Source organism: Bubalus kerabau, chromosome 9 (genome assembly GCF_029407905.1).
Source record: "Bubalus kerabau isolate K-KA32 ecotype Philippines breed swamp buffalo chromosome 9, PCC_UOA_SB_1v2, whole genome shotgun sequence".
NCBI lineage: Eukaryota > Metazoa > Chordata > Mammalia > Artiodactyla > Bovidae > Bubalus > Bubalus kerabau.
In genome coordinates this window covers 47394115-47420874 of record NC_073632.1, presented here as the reverse complement: position 1 = coordinate 47420874, position 26760 = coordinate 47394115, and the positions used below count along the sequence as shown (strand labels likewise).

At 38.2% G+C, this 26760-nt stretch overlaps 1 protein-coding gene across 7 annotated transcripts in view; it reads right to left on the bottom strand.

Annotated features, from left to right (window-relative positions):
• The window catches only part of CDK19 (cyclin dependent kinase 19), a 173371-nt gene extending 148157 nt beyond the window's left edge, over nucleotides 1-25214 (bottom strand). For 2 of the 7 annotated variants that reach the window (XM_055535187.1, XM_055535188.1), the window contains exon 1: nucleotides 23995-25214. Coding sequence is in view for 1 of the 7 variants with exons in the window: in XM_055535186.1 (XP_055391161.1) it covers nucleotides 23354-23481 (128 nt within the window). In the remaining 6 variants the exon portion in view is untranslated. The other 5 variants (XM_055535191.1, XM_055535192.1, XM_055535190.1 and 2 more) reach the window with 4 other exon arrangements.
• Nucleotides 25215-26760: the final 1546 nt, after the last annotated feature.

Here is a 26760-nt window from a genome sequence, read left to right as displayed (position 1 = left end):
AGCATTATTTACTATCCTAAAAAAAACAACTAGAAACAACCTAAATGTTTATCAATAACAGTAAAATACAAACAATGGAATACCATAAAGTCATTCAAAGTGATTATATAAATCTATATTACGAACACAGAAAGATATAACCACACATAGCATTTAGGTTTAAAAAAAGAACAGATTAAAACCACATATATAGGATGATCGTACTTCTGTAAATTTTTAAGTGAGTATGTGTGTCTGTGTACAGACCACAAATGGATGAAAAGATGTCAGGAGGGAAATGAACCAAAATATTAAGCAATCATCTTAATATTAAAGTGGTGGGGTTTTGAATATTTCTTACTTTCTCCTTATTTCCTTATTATCTAATTACTTTTCCTAATTGCGTAACTTATATTACTATTTTTAAAAACCACAGTCAATTTTAAATACTTGCTTTTCACATCTCCATAATTATTATTTCCTCATTTAAATCATGCACAACCATTTCTTTATAACATGCACTGTGTATTTAATTAAGGAGTTTGGAACAACTTGTTAAGGACTTCATGACATCCTAGAAATACAGATACTAAAGAGCCAACGATCATCAAAAACTCATGCTAGAAAATTAATGGTAATAGGATTAACACATATTATTTATAGTACAAAAGCATTATCTCCTTTATTTCTCACAACTCATAAGGAAACATCACTATCCCCATTTCTACAGAGTTTTCAGACCCTAAACCTTCCTGGTTCTGCCCTAGGTATTAAAAAAAAATTTTTTTAATACACAATTAGAATTTATCTTGCCCAAAATCTCTACATCTCTGAGTTTATTATTCCTTTCACCTCTACACTATATATTTACCACTCGTTCTACTAAAAATCACTACTCTGGCTCACTCTTCATCCCTCAAAACTCAGCTATCATAGCTTTCCTTGTTCTTAAAAGCTTTCCAAATCACCTGTACACTCCTAGGTCAACTCACTGTCTTTCCTGGTCACCCTCTCAGCATCCTGTGTATACCTGGAAAACAGAATTTATAGCCCTGTATTGTAATCTCTTTCATTCTCTCACTAGATTATAAGAAAAGGATCTATGTCTTTTATCCTTACACTCCTAATTCCTACATAGGGTTATCCATTAAGTGTCAAATAAATGAATAAATGATATTGCCAGTTATCTTTTTTCACCATATATTTTTAATTTAGCCAAATATATTATAAATTCTTAAAGGTTGGAAACTTTGTCACATGTCCTTTTACTTTTAAAAAATTTATTTAAAAAAAGAAAAAACACTATCAGATAAAAAAAGACCTAAAACTACAAAACTCTTGGAAGAAAACAAAGAATTAAATCTTCACAATCTAAGATCAAGCAGCAGTTTTCGAGTATAAGCAACAACAAAAAGGACAAATTGGACATCGTCGAAACTAAAGCCTTCTATGCCTCAAAGGGCATCATCAAGAAAGTGAAAAACCAATCCACAAAATGAGAGAAAATATTTGCAAATCATAAATCAGATAAGGGTCTAGTATCCAGAACTCTTACAACTCAACAACTACAAAGACTAAAAAGACAACCCAATTTTTAAAAAGGGAAAAGGATTTGAACAGACATTTCTCCAAAGACTATACACAAATGGCCCAAAAAACACATGAAAAGATGCTCAGTATCATTAGTTATTTGGGAAACACAAACAAAACTATAATGTGATACCATTTTATACCCACTAGGATGGCTAAAGGGGCTTCCCAATGGCTCAGAAGATAAAGAATCCACCTGCAACACGGGAAACACAGGAGACATGGGTTCGATCCCTGGGATGGGAAGATACCCTGGAAAAGGAAATGGCAACCCGCTCCAGTATTCTTGCCTGGAGAATCCCCATGGATAGAGGAGCCTGGTGGGCTACAGTCCACAGGGTTGCAAAGAGTCAGACATGACTAACCACACAGGCAAGGCAGGATGGCTATAAGAAAAACAAACAAACAAACAAATTCTAACAAAGAAATTGGAACCCTCACACACTGCATTTGGAAATGTAAATTGGTGCAGCTGCTTTGCAAAACAGTTGGTATCAAGAGTTCCTCAAAAGGGTTAAATATAGAGCTAACATACAACCTAGCAATTCCACTCACATGTATATAAGCCAACAATTTAAAACATGGTCTAACAAAAACTTCCACATAAATGTTCATAGCAGCATTATTCACAATAGCCAAAAAGTGGAAACAACCAAAGTGATGAATGCATAAACAAAATATGGTATGTCCATGCAATAGAATATTCTTCAGCCACTTACAAGAGTGATGTACTCATACATTCTGCTAAGTGAAACAAGTTAGAAATAAATATAGCATGATTTATTTATATGAAATCATACTATATAGTAGAGAGTATACATATAGTATGATTTCATTTGTATAAAATGTCCAGATTAGATAAATCCTTAGAGATAGAAAATAGATTAGTGCTTTCCAGGAGCATGGCAACCCACTCCAGTACCCTTGCCTGGAAAATCCCATGGATGGAGAAGCCTGGTAGGCTACAGTCCATGGGGTCGCAAAGAGTCGGACACGACTGAGTGACTTCACTTCACTTCCAGGAGCAAGAAGAATGGGGAAATAGAGACTACTGCTAATGAGTAAAGGGCTTCTTTTGGGGATGATAAAATGTTCTAAAATTAGATACTGGTAACGATAACACAACTCTATGAATATACTAAAACCAGTGAACTGTCAAAAAATAAAAACCTCTGCGCTACAATGGACCTAAATAAATATTTCAATGATGAAAAATACAGTAACTTATCAATCAATACCTTAGAAATTTACAGAAAAGTACATCCTGACAACTGACAATAATTAATTTGCCTTTATCAGTCTCTTCATTAATCATTATGGATGCCCCATAGGCAAACAGTTCTCATTACCTTTATATTAGACATCTTGTTACAGATAAGAGTGTTTAGGTAGGAATTAGACAAGGATACTAATATATTAGAAACTGAAACATACTATGGAATCTTAAGGGAAGTATTTTAAAATTTCTGTTCTTTTAAGGCAAGTAATTTGATCAAGATATAAGATTCCATGAAGTTCTAAAAGCTTTGTTATGTTTTTGATTGCTACCTATAAGCACATCTAGAAAGAGATACTTAAATTTTTAATTAAATTGTATAGTTCTTAAAACCCCAACTTTATGCAGATCAATATAGGAATACTGGGGAGTACTAGGAAACACCAGTTAACTTTGAAGTTTCCTAATCAGGACCTCCACTTTAAAGTCAAATATTGTTAAGCACAGCTTGATTTATGTATGCTCATCTTTTCACTTTACAGTTTCCCCTTTAGAAAGTTCCCTTTCTCAGAAAAAGTTTTAACTAAGTGTCTATTGATCACAGTGCTACTTGGAATAATAAAAAGTTACAACCTAAGCATCAATCAACAAAGTAAACTGGTTAAACAAATAATGGCACATCTATACAGTGAAACATAGTCATTAAAAACATAGAATAAAAAAGAAAAAGAAAAAACAGAACAGTGACTTTCTGCAGAAAGGTCAAAAAGCAGACTTTTAACCCATATCCTCAAGAATAACTGCGTAACTACATATAATTGAACTTAATTGATTGAAGGTTTGTACATGGAAACAGTTAAACCACAGCTGAAAAAAATGTATTTAATGAATTGAGACCATATCCATTATACAATGTTAAATAGAAAACACAAGATACCAAAAGTCATGTAGAACATGATCACATTCTTGAGAAAATATAAGCATATATTTGCCCACAAAAATATGTATAAAAATATATCCTACACCATTCATAGGGTTCATCTATTTTAATCCTTTTTGATTATTTTTTCCAGCTTTGAAAATTATATAAATTTAAGGTGTACAGGGTGACAGTTTATGTGTACATACTGCTGATTATCACAATAAGGTTGTTAATACATCCATTATCTCATAGCTAATAATATGTGTGTACTTTTTTTTAAATTTTTCTTAAACATGTTTTACTTATAAGAAGAAATTTTTAATTAAAAAACTTAAGACTCTCCTCTTTAATCTATTTTCTTTAGTTTGAAGCCTTAAAGTAAAATAGCCCATCACGGAATGCATTTTTTCTTTCTAATAAAGTTTCTTACAACAACTAATTGTAGTTGGGGAAAAAAATTCTATCTTCCTACTGAACCTAATAAGGTCAATCCTCATTTTCAAAACCACCAGGTGATTGTAATTTTTACTCAATACCTACCCTTTTTATTGCTAATTTAAGCTGCAGGGAAATTTATCACGGAAACCCCCTTATATTTTTGGAGAAAAAAATAAACCACTTTGCTAAGGACTTTTATACATTATGATTTAATTACTCCTCATAGAGACCATATGAGATAGTAATTTATCATCATATAAATTTTACAGGTAAAGAAACTGAGGTTCAGATATATTATTTACCCAAAATACCATAGCTAAAGAGTATTAGCCCAGATTTGAAATAAGGGTTTCCAATTTCAAGTTTTCCTTATACTATAGTTGTGCTTTTCATTTATATGGATCTTTATTGAGAATCTGAAGTAAAAATCCCTCTCTGAGAAAGGAAAATTCACATAGTTCTTTAAGAAGGAATAGACTTTTAAAAAAAATCATTTGAGCCCCAAAGGGCTTTTGTGACTGGAAAATATCCTTCTGATAAAGGCAGTGAATTTGTAACCTCAATAAACTAGTCTGAAAAGCTTAGTCAGCTGGCATGGAGCAAGGGTCACATGTAAAATTTAACATGTCTAACTTCTATTCTTTGGTGCTAAAAGCACCAAATTTCTGTTACATTTTCCTATCATTTGTACAAAAAGATAAGGACTCCCATGATGCAATGTAACTTTATTTAAAAGCACATCTTTATCCACCTTAATTTTAAACTTTTATATTTATATGAACTTGAAGATCTACAAAATTTGGTTAATTATGGAAGTCTTTACACAGTGTGAGAGACAGTGATAATTCATTAACCATATTTATCATTAAGCCCTTTGGTGATTACTAAGCTTTGTAAAAAACAAGACAACAGGCCCCAAATGGAGTCATTTTTGCTAAGTCCCATGGTAATAAACTGAGATTACAGTTTTGGTCTCCTTCAGAAATGGAATGTTAAACCAATCAAGAATCACTTGATCAGCACTAGTTAGATAATCTGCCTTAAAGATCTCTGCCATCTCCTAAAGGAATGTGACCTTGCCATAACCATTCCACTTCCCATAACCAATCCGCTTTTGGTCTAGTATAATTTCCTTGTTCCTGCTTCCTTCTGCTTAGAGTTCTTTCATTTTGTATAGCCCCTTTGCACACCTTTCTGTTAAGACTGAATACTGCTCAATTCTTGAATCACTGAATAAATCCAGTAAGATCTTTAAAATATATTCAGTTGAATTTTGCTTTTAAACACTTTGGTGGCAATGATGGGATCCAAAGGAGATTTTTACCTACTCTGGGGATGAGAAACAAAGGCATTGGTACCTGTGAATCCTTTTGAGTCCAAGGCTGAGGGGGTCAGTTTGAGCTTCCAAACAGTTCCACTTGGAATCTGACTTTCCAGCTCTTGGTTAGTGCACAGTGCCCATTTGTTGGGATTTACTAGTTCACTTCAAATTTCTACATTAGCAACTACCAATGGTTCCACTTAGGAACACATAAGGCCTTCCCTTGACAAGTCCACAATGCCATCTCTTTGGTTACTGCTGGTGTCCACAGTTCCATTTCCTTGGCTACTGTTAGTTTCTGTTACTACGCACATGAGGTCAAGGAATTACATATATACTGTGACTGGGAACCTCAGAAGCCAAAGTGACAACATTGATGAGTACAAGACAGAAACTTAAAAGCTGTCACAGTACTCACCACCGAACTCTAAGAGACTCATGCTGGAATGAGTTGGTCATGGAAGAGGTTAGATTAACACCAGGTCACCCACCAATCTCAAGAAAATTACTCTGCGACAAGATACACTTTAAAACATCAATCACACATCCCCAACCCAGCAGCACATTCCTGTCAGGTATTAATTTGGCTCCTACAGACCTAAAGCATAGCTAAATGGAATCCTCAAGGTTCAAAGGACTGAGCACACCACCTTCTGACACAGTTGCTTATTTTAATTCTATGAACTGTGGTCCTGGAAGCTGTTGATATCTAGGAAAATGGCAAAATCTTACAAAGACAACCTAGAATTACAATGGCCACTGAGGAGGATATTCCAACTAAACAAGATCATCCATTTAAAAGGTGCACCTGGAAGCAAGAACTTATAAAGCAAGCAAACAAACAGGATACATGCAGAAGCCTCAAAAAAGCTTCAAGATTCTAAATAGCTTCATTAAAAGAGTCTTTGTAAAATGCTAATGAAAAATTAAAGACACAAGAGGCACCTAAAACAAAAGACTACAAGACTGACTGTCACAAGGAGTGGGACACGACTTAGCAACTGAACCACCACCCCAAGACTGACATGACTCCTACTACCCCGCTCTACCCTACTTTACTTGAGCACTCATTCAACTAATTCATCCTCTGAATCATCTTTCCACTATGAAGAGACTACAAGACCATAAACAAAAATCTCCCAATAAATGGCCTTACAAACACCCCCATATTTACCCTCAAGGAGGGCCCCCAGCTGGGCCTCTCTCAGGGTTGACAAGACTCGGAGGGATTTTCTGGTTATTCCCTTAAAAAGCCAGTGGGAAACTAAAATTAATGAAAAACCTTGCCAAATCCAGGTAGACATCAAAGGTACACTCTTTACTTTAACATCCACTCTGAAGCCTACAGATGTGATCCTGGGAAAATTGTCAGAAGCTGGCAAAGGACGAGAATTCTTGCCAGAATCACCTCTCCTGAACATGTTTCTAGTGCCCAGTTGAGAAAGGTAGAATTTAATGTCATCCCTTCCTTTCCAAATCCAGACCCATTGGTTATTAATCTTTCCTCTCCTAGAGACAGTTATTGCCTTCTTGTATGTCTTTTTGCGTCCTGAGACTTGTATAAGTCTTTCATTCATTCTTCTGGCTATCTTTGGGAGTGACTCGGGGTCTTGAGAAGATAGTGTATTTTGCACCATCTTTGGAGATGCCTCGAGTCTAAGGGGTTATCCAACACTGCCAGGAATATTTACTGTTTGTCTCAACTGAAACCAGGTAAGACATTTGAAAGGATTTTTTTTTAAGTAGCTCTCTGGTCAGAAGTTGGCCAAACTGTAAGCTGATACTCAAAGCCTGACAGAAACTTTACTTTAGGCCTTCTCCCCTAAGCTAATATGAAATGCAACTATGAACCCAGAGAGGTAGGAAATATTCCAAAGACAAACAGGCTTAGATCTAGAACACAGGAATCTTCTGATTGCTATCTCAGTTGAAGACCTCCTCTCTGACAAAAGGAAGCAAATTGAAAAGACAGACGGATGGATAGATCAGCTCTTTGAAGTCATTTTGGTTGCAACTTAACTCTTCAAGCATCTGCCCGCAATGCGGGAGACCGGGGTTTGATCCCTGGGTCAGGAAGATCCCCTGGAGAAAGAAATGACAACCCACTCCAGTACTCTTTCCTAGAAAATTCCACGGTTGGAGGAGCCTGGTGGGCTACAGTCCATGGGGTTGCAAAGAGTCGGACATGACTGAGCAACTTCTCTTTCTCTCTTTAACTCTTCAAGGAATTAAAAAGTAACTATCCTCATCTTATAAACTAAGTCTTTACAAGAACAAAAAATGCAGCTCAAGAAGAAATTCAAAGTCTACCTTTTTTCAAATCTCCAAACCTCCCCTATTCATCTAAAAAGACTTTTGCTGTTCAATCGCTCAACAGTGTCTGACTCTTTGCAACCCCATGGACTGCAACATGCCAGGCTTCCCTGTCCTTCACTATCTCCTGAAGTTTGCTCAAACTCATGTCTATTGACTCAGTGATGCCATCCAACCATCTCATTCTCTGTCATCCCTTCTCCTCCTGCCTTCAATCTTTCCCAATATCAGAGGTTTTTCAAATGAGTCGGCTCTTCGCATAAGGTGACCAAAGTATTAAGAGCTTCAGCGTCAACATCTGTCTTTCCAATGAATATTCAGGGTTGATTTCCTTTAGGATTGACTGGTTTGATCTTGCTGTCCAAGAGATTCTCAAGAGTTTTCCCCAACACCGCAGTTCAAAAGCATTAATTCTTCAGTGCTCAGCCTTCTTTATGGTCCAACTCTCATATCCATACACAACTACTAGAAAACCATAGCTTTGACTAGACAGACCTTTATCAGCAAAGTGATGTCTCTGCTTTTTAATATGCTGTCTAGGTTTGTCATTGCTTTTTTTCCAAGGAGCAAGCATTTTTTAATTGCAAGCCTGTAGGCACAATCCGTGGTGATTTTGGAGCCCAAGAAAATAAAATCTGTCACTGTTTCCATTCTTTCCCCAACTATTTGCCATAAAGTGAAGGGACTGGATGCCATGATCTTAGTTTTTTGAATGTTGAGCTTTAAGCCAGCTTTTTCACTCTCTTCTTTCACCTTCATCAGGAAGCTTGTAGTTTATTATTAAAATTCCCCTTAGGAACCAAAAGTCCATTTAGGAGGAACTTTCATTCTTTCTCTGTGCTTTTGAGATACAGATGTTCTACCTGGTTTTCTCTAGAAACTGAAGGTCGTGTCTTTGAAATGAAACTTCAAAGAGTTAGTTCTTCGCAAAAGTAAAGAAAAAAAGCGGAATGAAAGGTTTTCTGAAAACCAGGCGAATGAAAAATTGTGTCCATGTTAGTAAAAAGTGTAAGCTTCCGAGTAGGTACCCTGAATTCATTCCATCTACCAGAAACAAAACATGGACCCAACTCTTCTTTTACTAATTTTGATTTTTGCATTATCATACCTATCTCATAGCTAAAATGTTGGAATAGAAACTGTAAGGTCTGTTTGCAGTCTAAATGTTTATGAATGTCTATGTGTTGGGTATTTTCTTATCTTCAGATGATATTGCTAAAATTTATCTGTGAAAAGATTTAACTGGCTTAAAAACAAACAAATGCTATATAAAACAAGTATACTGTCAGAAATACAAAAACTCATTTTTTTTTCACAAGTTCATGTGATCCAGGATAAATCTTTAGTAAATAAAAGCCAGTGCAGGGCTTCCCTGGTGGCTCAGTAGTAAAGAACCCACCTGCCAATGCAGGAGACACGGGTTGGCTCCCTGATCCAAGAAGACCCTACATGCCTGGAAGCCACTAAGCCCCTGCGCCGCAATAATGAGCCTGTGCTCCAGAGCCCGGGAGCCCATGCACCCTAGAGCCTGTGTTCCACAACAAGAGAAGTCACCGCAATGAAAAGCCCATATAACTAGAGAGTAGCTTCCTCTCTCCACAACTAGAGAAAAGCCTGAGCAGCAGCAAAGACCCAGCACAGCCAAAAATAAATAAATAAATAATTTTTTAAAGCCAGTGTGTTTGTTGGTTTAATTCATATAGGCAAGATCTTAGCGTTATCAACATTAAATATAAAATCTACTCTACCAAGATTTAACAAAAGTCAAGTTCATGCTATCTCTGTTATAGAATCAACAAGAATCTATCCACTTAAGATGATGGTTAGCTATTAATGTCTTACGCAAGTCTCATGAGTAATCTAAACATAATTGTTAAGAACAAGAGACATAAAACAGATCTAAGATAAGCTTTATAAGTAAACTTTCCAACAATAATTGTGCTTTATGGTATATGTACTTAAAAATACTTTTCAAAATCTTTTTGGTTACTTGAAACCTTAAAGTTATATTGAGATAAGTTAAATGATGGCTATTCATTGACTATCTAGATCATTCCCAAAGAAAATAAAATACTAAAACTTCAATTGCTGAACACATCCTTTTACAAAGGAACTAAAAATATTTGGGTCTTCTATTAAACATATTTTGTGCCACATTGTAAAATTTGATATGAGAAATATGCTTAAGAAACTATGAAATGTATTCACAAATTTGCCAGTAAAAGTTCACAATTATTTACTTAATTTTAACTAGAAATCTGATTTTTAAGAATTAAAAAACCTTAATTTTTAAGAATTAAAAATATAAATAATTCAAAATGACTAGAAATAAGAGAAATATCTCTGTATGCAAGGCAAGTAGGACGTGTGTTTTCAAAAAGAAAACACGTGAGTAATGGAGATGTATTTTTGTGAAGAGGAAAGAAGGTAATGTCCTAAAGTAAAGACGGCTATCTCAGTACGGGAAAGAGGAAAATAAGGACAAACTATAGACAGAGAAAGTTGAGGGGAGAGAGGGAGGGAAGGAGGGAGAGGGAGGGAGACCAGGAATCTGGTGTGATCAAACTGGCTACAAACTGAACTGTAATTCTAAGAGTTTTTAAAATAAGTTTTAATACCAATACTGTACTTACATAAAACTAAAACTTAATCTTCTTTCATCTGCTAAAAAGGCAAAGTTTTATTGTACTAAGGGTCACTCTTGATAAGCTACTGTGAAGGTTTTTCCTAAGTAATCTGTCTAGAAAGTAACAATTTTGTGTTTTATCAAGATAATTTCCTGTCCCATGTTATCTTTATCACATGTCTTTGATTAATTAGCAAACCTAATTCTTCTTGATATTAAAGTTTTGCTCAGAACTATGCAGTCTTCTATATTTGCCTTTGAAAATCCTTAATTGTCACTTGCGTTAAATGGATAATTATTATTTCATAATGATCTGAATCATTTTTAGTCAAGTGTTCAAAACCTTTGATATTTTGACAAATTCCCTGAAACTGAATTCTAAATAAAGCATTTTTGACCTCCAACTAACTTTGAGATTTTCAGAGGGCCCTTGGAACATTTCAACATATTTGTTCTCTTTCCCTATTAAAAAAAGAGATAAATGTATTAAGAGCCTTAAAACAACTTATGCCTTTTGACTCTATTAAAAAAAAAAAACAGAATCAGATACATGGACTAAGATTTATATATGGAAACATCTATTACTATTATTTATATTATCAAAATACTGGAAAGAACTTAAATGTTCAATAATTATAAAGCGCTAACTAAAGCATTAAATATCCACATGATAGACGAACACAGATATCCACCCAAAATCAAGTCTTTGAAGGAAACTGGATAATATGTATAAACATTAATCATACCTTAAGTCAGAGGATCCCAACCTCATTCATAGTGCTCTAAGTATCTTAGTAATTTGTTCATGGCACCGCCAGGTCCAAAGAGATACCTATCTAACAATTTCAGTATGAAGGTTTCTCAAAAAATTAAAAACAGGGTTTCCCTGGTGGCTCAGTGGTCAAGAACCTGCCTGCCAATACAGGAGACATGGGTTCAATCCCTGATCCAGGAAGATGCCCTACGTGCCCTGGAGCAACTAAGCCCATGTGCCACAGCTATTAAGCCTGTGCTCCAGAGCCCGGCACCCACAACTACTGAAGCCCACACAGCCTGGAGTCCGTGCTCTGCAACAAGAGAAGCCACCACAATGAGCAGCCCGTGCACCACAACTAGAGAGTAACCCCTGCTAGCCAGAACTAGAGACAACAAAGACCCAGCACAGGCAAAAATAAATAAATTTTTAAAAAATTAAAAACAGAATTACCAGATTATCCAACAATCCCACTTCTAAGTATATATCCAAAGGAAACAAAATCATTATTTCAAAGAAATATCCTGTACCGCCATGCTCACTGCAGCGTTCTTTACAACAACCAAGTCATGGAAACAACCCAAGTTTCCATTGGCTGACAAATGGATAAAGAAAATATGGTGTAACACATACAATGTAATATTACTCAGCTATAAAAAACAATGAAATAATGCCACTTGAAGCAACATGGATGGACCTAGAAATTATCATACTAAGTGAAGTCAGACAGAGAAAAACAAATATATATACCACTCAAATGTAGAATCTAATTTTTAAAAAGATGTAAATGAACTTATTTACTAAACAGAAGAAGACTTATAGATATTGAAAACAAACTTATGGTTACCAAAGGGGAAACATGATAGGGAGGGACAGATAAATCAGGAGCTTGGGATGAACACACACATACTACTATGCATGCATGCATGCAAAGTCGCTTCAGTCATGTCTGACTCTTTGCAACCCCATGGACTGGAGCCTGCCAGGCACTTCTGTCCATGGGATTCTCCAGGCAAGAATACTGGAGTGGGTTGCCATTTCCTTCTCCAACATACTACTATATATAAGACAAATACCAACAAGGACCTACTGTATAGTACAAGGAACTTTATCCAATATCCTGTGATAATCTATATGAGAAAATAACATTAAAAATGAATATATGTATGAATGAGGGGCTCTGCTAATGGCCTAGTGGGTAAAGGATCCATCTGCAATGCAGGAGACACAGAAAATGCAGGTTCAACCCCTGGCTAGGGAAGATCCCCAGGAGGAGTACACCTGGTTGGGGAAGATTCCACATGCCATGGGCAGCTAAGCCCATATTGTAACTACCAAGCCTGTGCTCTAGAGCCTGTGAGCCACAACTACTAACCCATGCATCTAGAGCCTGAGTTCTGCAGCAAGAGAAGCCCATGCACCACAACTCGAGAGCAGTCCCAGCATGTTGCAACTAGAGAAAAGCTCGCACAGCATCGAAAACCCAGTGCAGCCAAAAATAAACAAATAAATGAAAATATAGTTAATTTACAATGTTTCAGGTGAACAGCAAAGTGATTTATATTTTTTCTTTTTTGGATTCCTTTCCATTATAGATTATTATCAGATTCTCAATATGATTCCCTGTTCTATACAGTAGGTATCTGTCAGTTATCTATTTTATATATATAGTAGCATGTATATATTAATAGCAAACTTCTAATGTATCCCCCTCTACTTTTCTTTAATGAACACATATGGGGTTTCTGTTAACACATTGACTTTTATAAGAAAATAAAACCTGCTTTGTTTTTAAAAGATACCTGCCTTTTTCCAATAATAAAAGTTCTATACACTCTATTTCTTAAATGTTTTATTTTTTAGAATAATAGTATACACATAGTAAAATAAACATACGTAGATATTTTTCAAATAATCTAAGAGTATGTGTGTGTACCGCTCTTCATCCTGTTCGTGACACCAACTGCCTTGCTGTGTCTCACGGTGCACACTGTTTGCTGAACCCAGGGTAGGCAAGGCTCGAGCTAAGAGGCTGGAAGAAGAGTCGACGAGCTGTAGGAACCGCAGACAAGTTTTTCTCTTCTGGCAGATGCAGCAACTGTAGCATAACCTAACACGACACAACCTCTCTCCTGGCTGCACAGCAGCCATAGCACTAGACACGCTGTATTCTCTCCTCTCGTGGCTGACCCAACAGACACAGCTGTGACACAGCAGTAATGCCGCCGCTTTCTAGGTGGAGCTCATGTATGTATACAGCACAAAGTAGCCTGTGACCAAAACTACCTCAAGACACGCATGCACAGTGCTGTAAAGGATCTCAGCTGTTACACAGTCATTTACAAGACGTGGGGCAAGAGCAAGAGGCAGTGGGCAAGAGAGCCTGACCACGCCATCGTGGCTAACTTGCTCTCTCCCCACAGTGTACTAAGTTGCTTCAGTCGTGTCCGACTCCTTGTGACCCCACTGACTGTAGCTTGCCAGGCTACTCTGTCCATGGGATTCTCCAGGCAAGAATACTGGGGTGGGTTGCCATGCCCTCCAACAGGGAATCTTCCCGACCCAGGGACTGAACCCTCATCTCTCACATCTCTTTTCAAATGTCTTCCTCTCAACCCAAATTTCATTCCAACAATCAACTATTAGTAAATTATTGTGAATATATCCAGTTTCAGTCTTTGTAGCAGAGATTACATGTCATTTACTCTTGTATCCTCATTACCTATGGCAATAATACTTGGCTCATGGAAAGGAATCAAACAATAAACAGTAAAGGATGGATAAATGAATGGAAAGCCAGAAAAGTGGAAAAACAGGTGAAAAGAGGTAATGGACAGATGGCTAAAAGATAGGTAGATGAAGACTGGACAGATGGAAACTTGGATAGAGAACAGATTGGTGGATGAACACATGCAGAGATGAATGTTATTGAGAAATTACTACTACATGACTTCAAAGTGGTCCTCTTGGGAATTATTTGACTGTTCAGTGGTTAGGACTCCATGCTTTCTCTGTTGAGGACCCAGGTTTAATCCCTGGTCAGGGAACTAAGATTTCACAAGCCATGTGGCGAGGCCAAAAAAAAAAAAGTGTCAGTCTTTGCTAACTGACCTTTCTACTGGTCCCTTTCCCCTCTGAGAGATCCCTACTAAGCCCTCGCACACAGAGCCTGTGCTCCACAACAGAAACCACCACAACGAGAAGCTCGCGCGGTGCAACTAGAAAGTAGCCGCCACTCACCACAACTAGAGAAAGCCCACGCAACAATGAAGACCCAGTGCAGCCAAAAAATAAATAAAAATTTTTAAAAAAGAATAGCAACACCAACTGAGGACCAAATTGATAATCTAGAAGATTAAATAAAGGAAATCTTCTCAAATGTCTTATAGAGAGAAGTTGAACATTCTGAGAATGAATTTAAGAGACAGGGAAGATAAAGCATAAAAGGTCAACATTTCTTAATAAACATATCTGAAGAAGAGAACAAAAGAGGAAACAGAAGGAGAAGAACTAAATAACAGGAAATAAAAATTGCCCTAAACCTAAGAAAAGAAAGGCCCACTTAAAAGATCCTTAAGAAACTAGCAGGACTGGAAAATGGCAATGAAGGAGTGAAGGTAGCAAGATGCAACTAAAGCCACCGTATACCACTTTTTAACTTCTGAAGTTCAACTATGTTCATAGATCATCTATTCAAAATATAATCTGTAAAAGACACAAGAAACAAAGCTAGATAAATGGAAAGGAAAGAAAAGATCTACACATTCTAGACAGACTCTGGTGAAACTTTAGAATTCATGGATAAGTGAAAACCGCTAAGAGAGGAGAAAACCAAGTTTATAATACAGAAACTTCCCATGAGCAACAAGAAATGCCAAAAGCCATGAAGCTTAGTTTTGGGTTCTAAGAAAAAGAAATTTTCTTAATACAGAATTCTATATTCAGCCCAACAATCAATAAAGTATGAGGACAAAAAAACATTATCTGATATGCAAGAACTCAAAAATCTGCACATCCTATATGAAAAAGCTAATTAAAAAGATATCTTCAGCTAACCAACAACAATAAAAGACAATCCAGGAAAAACCAACCACGGGATATAAAGAAAAACTGCTAGCTGAGTACGACCCAAAAGACTTGAAGAAAGGGCAAAAGAAGAAGATCCACTGGGCATTGATACTTGGAAGATTGTTGCAAGCAGCACTTATTTGGTACACAAGTCCACATTTCCCTCCCTATGGGTCTCAGCATGCTAATTAATTCAGCAATAAATTCCATAATCATAATATTTTAAAGCTGTTGAGTGGTTTCCAGTGTTCACTTTTAAAAAATCAACCCATTGACAAAAAGCAGTGGATCAACTAGGAAGTTATAAAAACTATACTTTAAAAATCCAGGATTCTGAGAAAAAGAGCAGGAAAAAATTTTGTTACTTTCCTTAACATTCATATCAGGAAGATCACAGATAACATGTAAGTTGACAAACTAAAAAATTAAAGACATCTAAGTTTACACTTCAAAGTCATAAAAGAACTCACAAAAATCTTTAAACAACAAAGGTAATAAATTTGAAGCTTGAGATGGAAAAAGAGAAAAGAGGAGATAGTGAAATCTCACAAAATTGCCTAGCTTTTCTAGGAAAGTCAACAGACACTGCCTAAAGTTGATAAATCAAGACAGAATTATACATATGTTTCTTAGAGTTATAAAGGGAAGTATCAGCAAAACTTAAAACAGAAACAGTTAACACAGGTTATCTCTGAGAAGTCAAGGGGGCTGGGAATAGACAGTAAGAAGGAAGGCTTTTAGTCTTTATTTTACATACCAATAAATTGTTTGGAGTTTTTTTTATTCATCTGCAACTATTACTTGATAAATTTTAATAGCACACAAAAAAATATTTCTACTTGGATACAAACATACTATAAAGATGAAAAGACTGCTGAGAAATTACTTAATAGAACTTAATATTAATAACTAAATAGAACTCTGGTTTTCTAAGTTACACAAGCTCAAATTACATATAAATATTCGGAAGAAAAGAAAGTCAAAAAGATTTTTTTAATTTGCACTATAATCCAAAACAATAGGACTTGCTCAGTGTCTAAGACACTCGTAAAATGCAAATATAATTGTAAAAGGGAAAGCGGAAAAAGGAAACTAACTTGTAAAAAGCAACACAGTTTGTGCCTTAAACTGCTTAGGTTTTTCACCAAGTGAATTTATTTAACAATCATAACAAAAAATTACTTTTCTACAGAAAGATACAACTAACCCCTCTATGAGGAAAGTTTTACCTTATTTTTCCAGCAGCCACAGACTTACCTTTCTGTTCAAATGTAAATATCTATAAATAGCTGTAAAATAGTTTGCCATGACAGGAGTTTGCTGTGGTCACAGAACACAACAAAATTAGCTGGCCTACATGGTAATTAAATCCATATCCTAATCATCTACCTCAGTTACCAAAGTCTCACTGAAATAATCTCTTTAAATTGAAAATACATAAGTTTCAAACCTCTATAAGGAGGATATATTTTTCCCTCAGAAAGACTTATTCTATTAGAAATTAAAGATATTTTATAGAGACATAAATTGTTTGAGAACTTTACAGGTTTTTATTTCTCTTTGATCCATTACCCACTTCTGTATATGAACTAAACCCTCAATAAAAAACTACTGCTCCACACTTGTATCTTGAATTACATCCTGTCCTCTCTCTGGAGACTCTCTTTTATCCTGCACAATGCATGCTCAAAATGGCTATTACAGGAAGTGTTGGACTATCTGCTATTTATAAACAGACAAAAATCTTTAAATAGTTCTCTCAGCTACCTCTTTATGGTTCTAGACCTTAAAAACTACCTGTTTTTAAAGAAATACTCATGTTGGTAATTCAAAATGTTAAAATGCTCTTTGAAAAAAGCAAAGACTATGTACCTTTATTTTGGAATCCAACGCTGCACAAAACTATATACTCACAGTATCACAAGTAAAGGAATAAGTGGATCTTTAAAAACACATTAGTCAAATACTCTTAGACATTTACCACCAAGAAAATTCCAAATTGTAATATTTTCCCTTCAAGCTTTCTATATTGATGTCCAACTTTCACTACACTACTTGAGAATTCTGAAAAAAACAAATACGTAATTTAAAATCATATATTAATTTTTGATCTGGCATATCCAGTTCAAAATGCAGTATACAAAACTAAAAATTCTTAATTCATCCATACTGATATCCACTGAACCACCTGGAAATCCCACTTAAAGCACACTACTACTTATTAAACACACATACTCCCAAGAAAATTCCTCTAAAAAGGAAAACCAAGAATGGCTGTCTTGAGAAAGGGAAAAGGGTGACTGGGAAAAGGAAAACTTTCAATACATTGTGCAAACGTTTTTATTTTTTTTTGGCTTGGAACAAACTCATCTAACGTACACAAATTACAGCGATTTGGTAAAATATAAAGGGTGGCAACCAGATTGTAGAATCTTTTTTATGCGTGTGCATTTACTACTAAATACATATACTTTTTTAAATGAAATACTTTTTTTAAAAGTAATCAACTATCCTTGATTCCAGTCATAAATTGAAAGCTTTTCAGTTCAAGTACTTGTTTGCTTTATCAATTTATTTCAGCCTCAAATTTTCTTCTATTATCTTGAAAGAAAAGACCCAAACCTTCTGATTTCATTTGTTCACACTGTCACTCATTTTCATAGAAAGGTCACTTCATGGATTTAAGAACTGTTGCTAAGCCACCTGCTCAAAAAAAAAAACAAAAAAAAAAACAAGTTTTTTTCCTGCTAAGTCCAGTATCATTGCTACTGGCCAGTTTTTGGTCACACTAACCACCTTTCTTGAGCCACATGTGGCTAGCGGCTGCCTTACTGGACAGCACAGATGCATTTTCATCACTGCAGAAAATCCTATTGGACATCACTGTTCTAGACTAAGGGTTGCCAAATTATAGCCTGTGGGCCAAATACAGCCCACTACCTGGTTTTTTTCCTACTGGAACACAGACATTTTAATTTGTGTTCATTTATACATTGTCTGTGGATACTTTGGCACTACAATGTTAGATTCAAGTAATTTTGACATAGATGGTCTGGTCCACAAAACCTAAATATTTAGTTTCTGCCTCTTTAGAGGAAAAGTTTATCAACCACTGCTCTGGACAATCAAATTTCATTGAAAAGGATATTCCCTCTGGGCCTCAAAAACAAAGTTTTGAAGGCCTGAAGTGCACAAATGAAGAACCAATTAAACAAGCTCATGGTCACCTCATTTGCTAAGTGCTAAAGGTACTTAATTTTTTAACATGAATCCATATCAAAAAATTTCCTAAAATGTCTGAATGCTGACATTTTCTAAGCTTCTCTATAAAATCGATAGTAAAAGCACAGAAGACAGATTCCTACTTAGCAATTTTAGAAGAGGTGGCCTTAAGAGGGGGAAAAATGCTTAATAATTCAAAAATTACCCACATTACTTATCAATCTATTAAAAGAAATGTATGGACTATCTTGAAAAACAGCATACTTTGAGAAAAAAATTACACTGGACCTAGTTAATGCTATAGAAATATTTACATTGAACTGCTTATCTCATGTAATATCACTATATTTCAGGCTTTCAAAACAAATACTGAAAACATAGGTTAAGTATGTTTACCTGAAAAGAAAAAATATATATTTTTTCCAATTTAGGGCATTTTTTAAATTTTAATGCAATTTTTGAGCGTTCTTACATGCTCTACCCTATGCAAGGTGGAGACAGGAGGATGACAATGACCCATTTGTAGCTAATAGTTTACAGAGCAGATTAATATCACAGTGATATTATACACACAAGAACAAGAGGGGCAGAAACACAGATGAGTACACTGGGTGACTAAGGAAGACTTCTAAAGAAAAGCTATTTGAACTGGGTATTGAACCATGAGCAGGAGTTTCCCAGGTTTGTGTGAGGGGGAAAGAGAAGAGAGAAATCACAGAGCAACACCATTTTGGCTTGAGTATAGAAAAAACAAAATGAGACATGAAAAGGACTTAGCAAATCCTAGAAAAATATGAGCAGTTGAATGCTACAGAAGCATATGGCTTGAACACACTGAAAGAGGAGGGAGGTGGTGGCAGGCATAAAGGCTGTAAAGACTAAAGACTTTAGGATCCAAATGCAAACGGTTTTTACATGCCAAACTAGGGAATTAAGATCTGATGGAACCAGATGAGCCACAGAGAATGTACAGTTTTCCAAGAAGAGATACGACATGATTGATTTTATTTTGTAGGAAAGTAACACTGGCAGCAAATTGGATCTAGGACTACAGTGAGAAAAGACTAATGGCAGAGACCAATTTGGCTATCGTGCAAATCAGAGATGATGGTCAAAGCCGATGACAGTGAAGATGAAGAGAAACCAGATGAAGAGAAGCAACTACATGAGGCAGCATCTACTGGCCTGAATGTCTGCTTTTTTAAAATGCCCCTCATATGGGACACTTTTCCTTGTCCATATTTTTTCAATATAGATGTACTATCTTTTGCATAGAAAGTTTACACAATAAGACAGTCAAAACTGGAAGCAATATGGTCTTCTTCACTTTTTCTCCCAAGGTATTAGGAGGGAAAACACATTAGAAAATGCAGGAACTCAGATTCAAGAAACCAGGAATATAGGCTTGTCTTTGCCAAAACTATGGGCATGACAATCTCTTAAAACTTTGGTTTTCTCATTTGTAAAAAGAAATTAGACTAGATGACCTAAAACCTTTGAAAGTTCTAAAATATTATGATAGTTAATAATATATCTTAAATCTTTGGGAGGTCTCCAAAAACGCAAATACTATCCCCTATATTAACTACAAACCAATGTGAAAAACCCATCAAAAACAGGCAGACACTATTGTACCTATCATTTACCTAAATGTATCTACATGGACTGATTACATTTATTGTGAAAGATTTCATGACAGACATTAAGACATGTAGTTACCAACTACTTCTCATCTGAAACCCTTAGGCAAAACTGAAACTCTGTAAGATGGCTCTGTCAGCCATTTCACTTTCAATTACTGTATTTCAAAATATCCCCAAAAAGGAGCATTCTTTTATTGGAGTGGTTTCAAAGAGCTAAATGAATGTCTGCAAAGTTGAATGGTATTATTGTTGGGTATAACAGTTTTCAGACATAACGCTAGTATGGAACTGTATTTGCCTGAATCTCTTACAAAAGAACATTTTTAACAATATTCTTTTATCAAAGAAAACAAGAAGTGTTTCAAACGTGATAAATGTGGTCTTGAGATTTGTAACCATACTGTTATGTGAGTTTTTCTTAATGTTGAAAAAAAAACTGTACTACAAATTCTTGCTCATAAAGTCTAAAAATATTCTAGTTTCTCTTTAAGAATAACTTTTATGACTGATTAAAAAAAAAAAAAAGTTGAGTCAGAGAGTCAAAAAAAATCCCCTTCCTTCAGAACAAAAAGATGAAACAAATCTCATTTTTATTAAAGGTGAAAAACCCAGTTGTAAATCTTGCATCTCCATTCTGTTACAAATTTATGTAGCATAATTAACAGGGCCTAAGTTGAAGTCATGTTTCAAAGGAAATAACATTCTATGGTTTTGTAAACTCTACTATTAAACTATAACCAGAGGCTTTTCTAATGAATGTTACTTCTTCTAGTGTTTCTTCTGAAGACCTAAACAATTTTTTGCCTATATGCTACATTATATACACCAGAATAGTTCCTCTTTAAGGTACTCATGTGATTTCTCTCTTGCTCCCTAAAATAGCATTATACTTCTGAGTTAACCAAAATAAGTTCTGGAAAGAGCTACACTGTAATTTACCATGATCAGAGTGTAAAATGCTTTAGGATGCAAATCTGTATCAGTTTAGAATCATCACTAAAAACTTTCTGTTCTTTCAAATCAGCTGGTATCAATGAACACAAAACTAATCTTGCTACCAAGCCACAAGAGATGTGGGTGTTCACTATAAAGCCTCAAATTTCAACTAGACTCTTTGTCTAAGAAAAAAGTCTTTATATTGATTTTTCTTACATGTAATTTTTATTTAAACTAATGCTTTCAGATCCTAACAGTTTTAAGTATAATATTTTGAAGACACACCAACTGATCTTACTCTACCAAAGAGGCTTTATTAATTCTAATCAAATATCACTCAAGAAGGAAGTGTATTCAAATCAAAAACTTTATTAGAGGGGAAAATATTCAAAAAGAATAGAAGCAGGAATTAAATAATCTATTCGGTGTTGCAGCCTGTGCTATTCAAATACAATTCAGAAGCAGAATTTTAACTTTTTTCAAAAGTTGCCTGCTTAAAAAAATTTTTAATTTTTTTAACAACAAAATTAAAATACATTTTAAAAATTCCAGTTCAAATATATTACGAAGTTAGCATAAGGAATATGAAAAACACCACCTCTGATTTGTTTTGTAACACTATCGTCCAAACAGAAAAGCTAGATGTTCTTTCCCCAAATATATCTGCTAAGACTCCCACAGGAACACCAGCATAACAAGCAGCATAAATATTTCAAAAAACAAAATACAATTATAGTACTTCGCACTCCAAGATATTAATTCAAGGACACCTGGCAATTAACTAAAGGAATTATGAGAAAAGTTTACAAACAACTAAATACTCTGGGGCCCATTCAGCTATAACAAGAGAAAAAAGTTATTTGCAATAATAACAATCCTTTACACTTGCAAAGTACCTTGTAGTTTTCACCATCCTTCATGATAAAACAGTTTATAAAGTTGTGCTTGCTCCTTCCCTGTATGAAATCAGCAAGCAAGCAAGCGCACACACACACCCACACACTACTACTACTTTGATCCTTGAGTCCATCGATCAACCATGTCAATTACAAAAGCGTGCGCAGAACGATAAGCAGCACTTCAGATCTTTCCATCGTCGTTATGGCTGATAATCAGTTCATTCAGTACAGTTTCGCTACGATCCTAAAAACTCTTCCACAAAGTTTGACCGTCTTTAAAGTTTAAGCGGGATAGGCAGATGTTCCTGGGCTCCCTAACGCTGGGGAAGGGGAATTCCTGCCAGGATGGGCTCTCAGGTGATGACTGACTTAAACCCACCCTTCTCAGGCAGGGAACTGGTTCCACATGTCCTGGAGTACGAGCCTCGTGCCCTCCAGGACTAAGGACAGGCGTTTTTCAATACAACGTCCAGCTCTTCTCCTAAGAGAACAATCAGTTAAGAGCTTACTAAGGGGTCCCTAAAATTATCTCAGGCCAGGAAAACAAAGATTCAGGCCCAGCACTGTGTCACTCGAATTCCGTTCTGGATAATCTAGGTGCCCGATAAAACCTCAGCACGCAGTCGTCTGGCAGAGGATGCAGTGGAGTATGTAATACCCAAGGTGCGGCGAAATGAGGTACAAGAACGAACTCGGAAGTTCTGCCAGTAAAACGCGGTTCCTCTCTCAGAAGGTCCTACATTCGAGGGGAAGGTGCGGAACTGGAAATTGAGAATGGGAGAAAGAGAACTCGCAGCCTGGCGAAGCGGCGTGAAGAAGTGGCCGCCAGGCACACGACAGGGACAGAAGGGACCGCGCCGAGGGACCAGCGGGCTGGCTGGCCCCCAGGGCCAAGGTGCCCAACGGCTCACACTGATGAGGCTGGCGAGGACCCAGGCGCTCTGGGCCGCCCGACAGACTCCTCCGCGAGCTTTCAAACCGCCGCCCCCGGGAGGCGCTCAGCCGATTGGAAGTTCCACCACGACCGTCACCAGCAGCCCAGGGCCGGAGCGGCAACTCCTCGGCGGAGCTCTCCCAGCCCTCCGCGTCTCCCCTGGAGACCAGACATCCCCCCCGCCCCAAACTCCACCTCCAACCGAGGTCCCAACTCGAGTCCCGCCGCCAGCTCCTGGCACGCGGAGAGCGCCCTTCGGGACCAGACCTACGCCCCCCAACCAGGCTGCGCCGCGGGAGTTCGACGGGCGCGACGCTGGGGTCTGGCAGAACCCGCGTCCCTGAGAGTCTGCCCCGGGACGCAGCCCCGAGACCACCTCCGCCTCGCCCCCAGCCCGGGCACGGCCCGACTGGGCTTCGACCCACCCATCCCGCGAGGTCGCGGGCTGGGCGAGGACCCGAGCAAGCCTTCTCCCCCCGCCCCTGCTCTTACCCATCTTTTCGCCTCGCCTTGTAGACGTGCCCGTAGGTGCCGCGTCCCACTTTGCACCCTTCGTACTCAAACAAATCCTCCACCCGCTCCCGCTCCGCCGCCAGCTTCGCCTTGAAATCATAATCCATTGTCTGCTTTCCCCATAGAGGCACCGGGACGCGGGGGCCGCCGCCGCTCAGTCCCTCCTCCTCCTCCTCCTCCTCCTCCTCCTCCCCCCGCGACCGCCGCTCCACTTCTCTAACAGCCACCTCTCGGGCGCGCGCGCGCGCGCCGCCCGCCGCCCTGCGATTTGCCTTCAGCAAGGGACTTCTCGGCGGCCGCTGCAGCCACCTCCTCCACCTCCTCCTCCTCCGCGGCGGCGGCGGCGGCGGCGGCAGCTCCCGCAGGCACCCCCAGTCCCGCCTCCCCCCTTCATTTCCTTGTTTTGGAACCTGGTGGGCCGTGCCGCGGCTTCCTCGAGCTCATTAACGAATCAGCCCGCCCGCCCCGAAATCGCGGAGACTCCCGGGAAATGTAGTTCCTTTTGCCTCCGAGATGATTGAGTTTTGCGGCCGAAAGAAATACAACTCCCATGCTGACATGGGACGCTATAGCCCCGCCTCCAGGAGGCATGTACGCCTGCGCGCTGAGGCCGCCCCTACCTCAGGTAGCGCTGGACTGCCAGTTCCTGAGAAGGTAGAAAGCGCAAAGTTGGAAGTGTGCTTTCTGCGAATCTGTGGGAGCTGGTGGAAAGAAGGCCCTTGTTCTGATGTAAGGAAAGTATTCAATTAAAACTGTCCCCGGGCAAGAAGGAGAGTGGAAAGTATTTAACAAGCGCCTTGCCCAGGAGTTTGCTCCAGAGGTTTGCTAGGCAAGGACTGTGGTTAGGGTAGTTGTACGGAAGAATGTTGTTTGTTTTTTATGGCCATTGGCCCGCCTCTTGCCCCGCCCCATCCAACTGCTCATTGGCGAAGAAGAGAGAATGACGTTCTCGTTGATGCGTGGGTATCCCCCGGCTTTGGCTTCTTTCCGGCTCTTGATTGGTAATTGGATGTGCTCGGTTCTTCCTGATAGGTTAATCTTTTTTCTTTGCGATGCAAAAACCGTATTTCAAAAGCTGAACATTCAGCGGTTTCCTCCTAGCCATCAGCTAGAGAACTTTCGCGCCCCAGCAGCAAGTCTTCCTTTTCTTAGCATTCTAATCATGGTCTCTTCATAGCGTATGTAGCCAAGGTTTTGGCCATCTGTCTAAGGACAATAAAAGTATCTGCGGGATGAAGCGTTTGAAAACAATCATTTGGGTTGGACTGTTGAGGGGTTTTTGGTTTTGTGTGATTTTTGCATAATAGTGACGTTTTCCTAGAGTGTTCAAGAAAGTCTCGTGCATAAAATGTATCAGATGCTTGTGATACAATCTTAAACCTGGTTAGTGCTAGAATAGGACTTACATAGAGGAGAAGGCAATGGCACCCCACTCCAGTACCCTTGCCTGGAAAATCCCATGGACGGAGGGGCCTGGTACTGAGCGACTTCACTTTCACTTTTCACTTTCATGCATTGGAGAAGGAATAGCAACCCACTCCAGTATTCTTGCCTAGAGAATCCCAGGGATGGGGGAGCCTGGTGGGCTGCCGTCTATGGGGTCACACAGGGTCGCGGACACGGCTGAAGCGACTTAGCAGCAGCAGCAGCAGAGGAGGAAATAGCCAATTCCACCTGAAGTGGCAAGGAAAGTTAATAGTGACCTGCCTGCTAGGTTTTGGAGGAAACCTGGAAACCTGGAGGGAGGAGGAAAGAGGACCGTTTATTTATTACAAAGTTTCCTGGGAAACTTCCTCAGATCTTGATGTAAATCATGAAGTATCTGAGTTTCTGTTGTTTCCTGGCATAAGTGCTGGAGATACCAGATTGAAAACTGGTCTTTTTAATTAGGGATTAAAACGTATTGAAGTAATAAACATGCAAGCAAATTAAAAACAAACTGTGTGGCTACAAAGAGCAATAGAATAGGAGGACTTCCGGAGGGGTTAGGGTAGGCGTCATGAAGGAGGCAGTTTTTTCGCCAGAATTTGAAGAATCTTATGTGGAGAACAAGTGGAGAAGTAAAGAACAGAGAATTATTTCTCACAAAATGGCATGTGCATGTATCATGAGAGAACCTAATATATTCTGACAAATGCAACTAGCTTGAACATTACTGATTAAATAAGGCAGGAAAAGGGGTTGGTTAAGAAATGACTGGAGAGATAAACAAAAGTTCAGATTATGAAGAGTTATATATAGTAAGTGGACGCTTTAGATTTCCTCATTCTATAGGCAGTTGAAAGCCATTGATGACTCTTAAGCCAAGTTGGGTTGACTCAGGCCGTCACTGAGAATGCATCCTAGATCAATTTGACTTCAGAAGTATTGATCTCATCAACATTCTGTAATAAACTGATCTCATGTTAATCTCCATCTCAACGTGTATTTCCCCAAGAGCCCAATTTGTGGAATTCCCTATGTGTGCAAGATGATATACCTTAAGGTTATTCATTGAGCATTGTTTCTACTAGGAAAGGACTGCTGCTGCTAAGCTGCTAAGTCGCTTCAGTCGTGTCCAACTCTGTGCGACTCCATAGACAGCAGCCCACCAGGCTCCCCCATCCCTGGGATTCTCCAGGCAAGAACACTGGAGTGGATTGCCATTTCCTTCTCCAATGCATGAAAGTGAAAAATGAAAGAAGTTGCTCAGTCGTGTCCGGCTCTTTGAGACCCTTGGACTGCAACCTACCAGGCTCCTCCATCCATGGGATTTTCCAGGCAAGAGTACTGGAGTGGGTTGTCATTGCCTTCTCCAAGGAAAGGACTGGGAAACAACAAAAATGTTCATTAGAAGAGGAATGGATAAATTATAGTACATGCACCAATGGATTATTATAAGGCCCTAAAAGTATTGTAAAAGCTATGAATGTGCCTCTCTGATTTCTTCCTTGCAGGAAGGCCCCAGCTGCTAAGCTTTGAATCTACCACTGCATTTGCAGTAAGCTCACAGTGCCCAACAATTGCTCCTAGCCTATGACTGAACATAGCAGGATACTGAGACAGGTCCATTCGTGCAAGATGCAGGTTCCTCTGAAAGTGACTCTAGCTTAAAAACTCCTCAGATTTAAGCCTATCTGAAACTTTCTTAGAACTGTGTTGCAGTCTGAGTCATTGCCTACCCAACCCTCCTTCCTTCCCGCTCTCCTTCACAAGAGCAGATCATCGGGACCTGACAGCTCCTTCAGCTCCCTCCTTTCTCACTCTCATAGGCATTTCCTCCAATAAGTCTCTTACAGGTCTAATTGTATCTTGGCATCATGTGCTTTTCAGAAGACCTAAACCATGAGGCAGTTGTTTAGGTAATTAAATGGAAAGACCTCTAATATATATTTTTAAATGAAAAA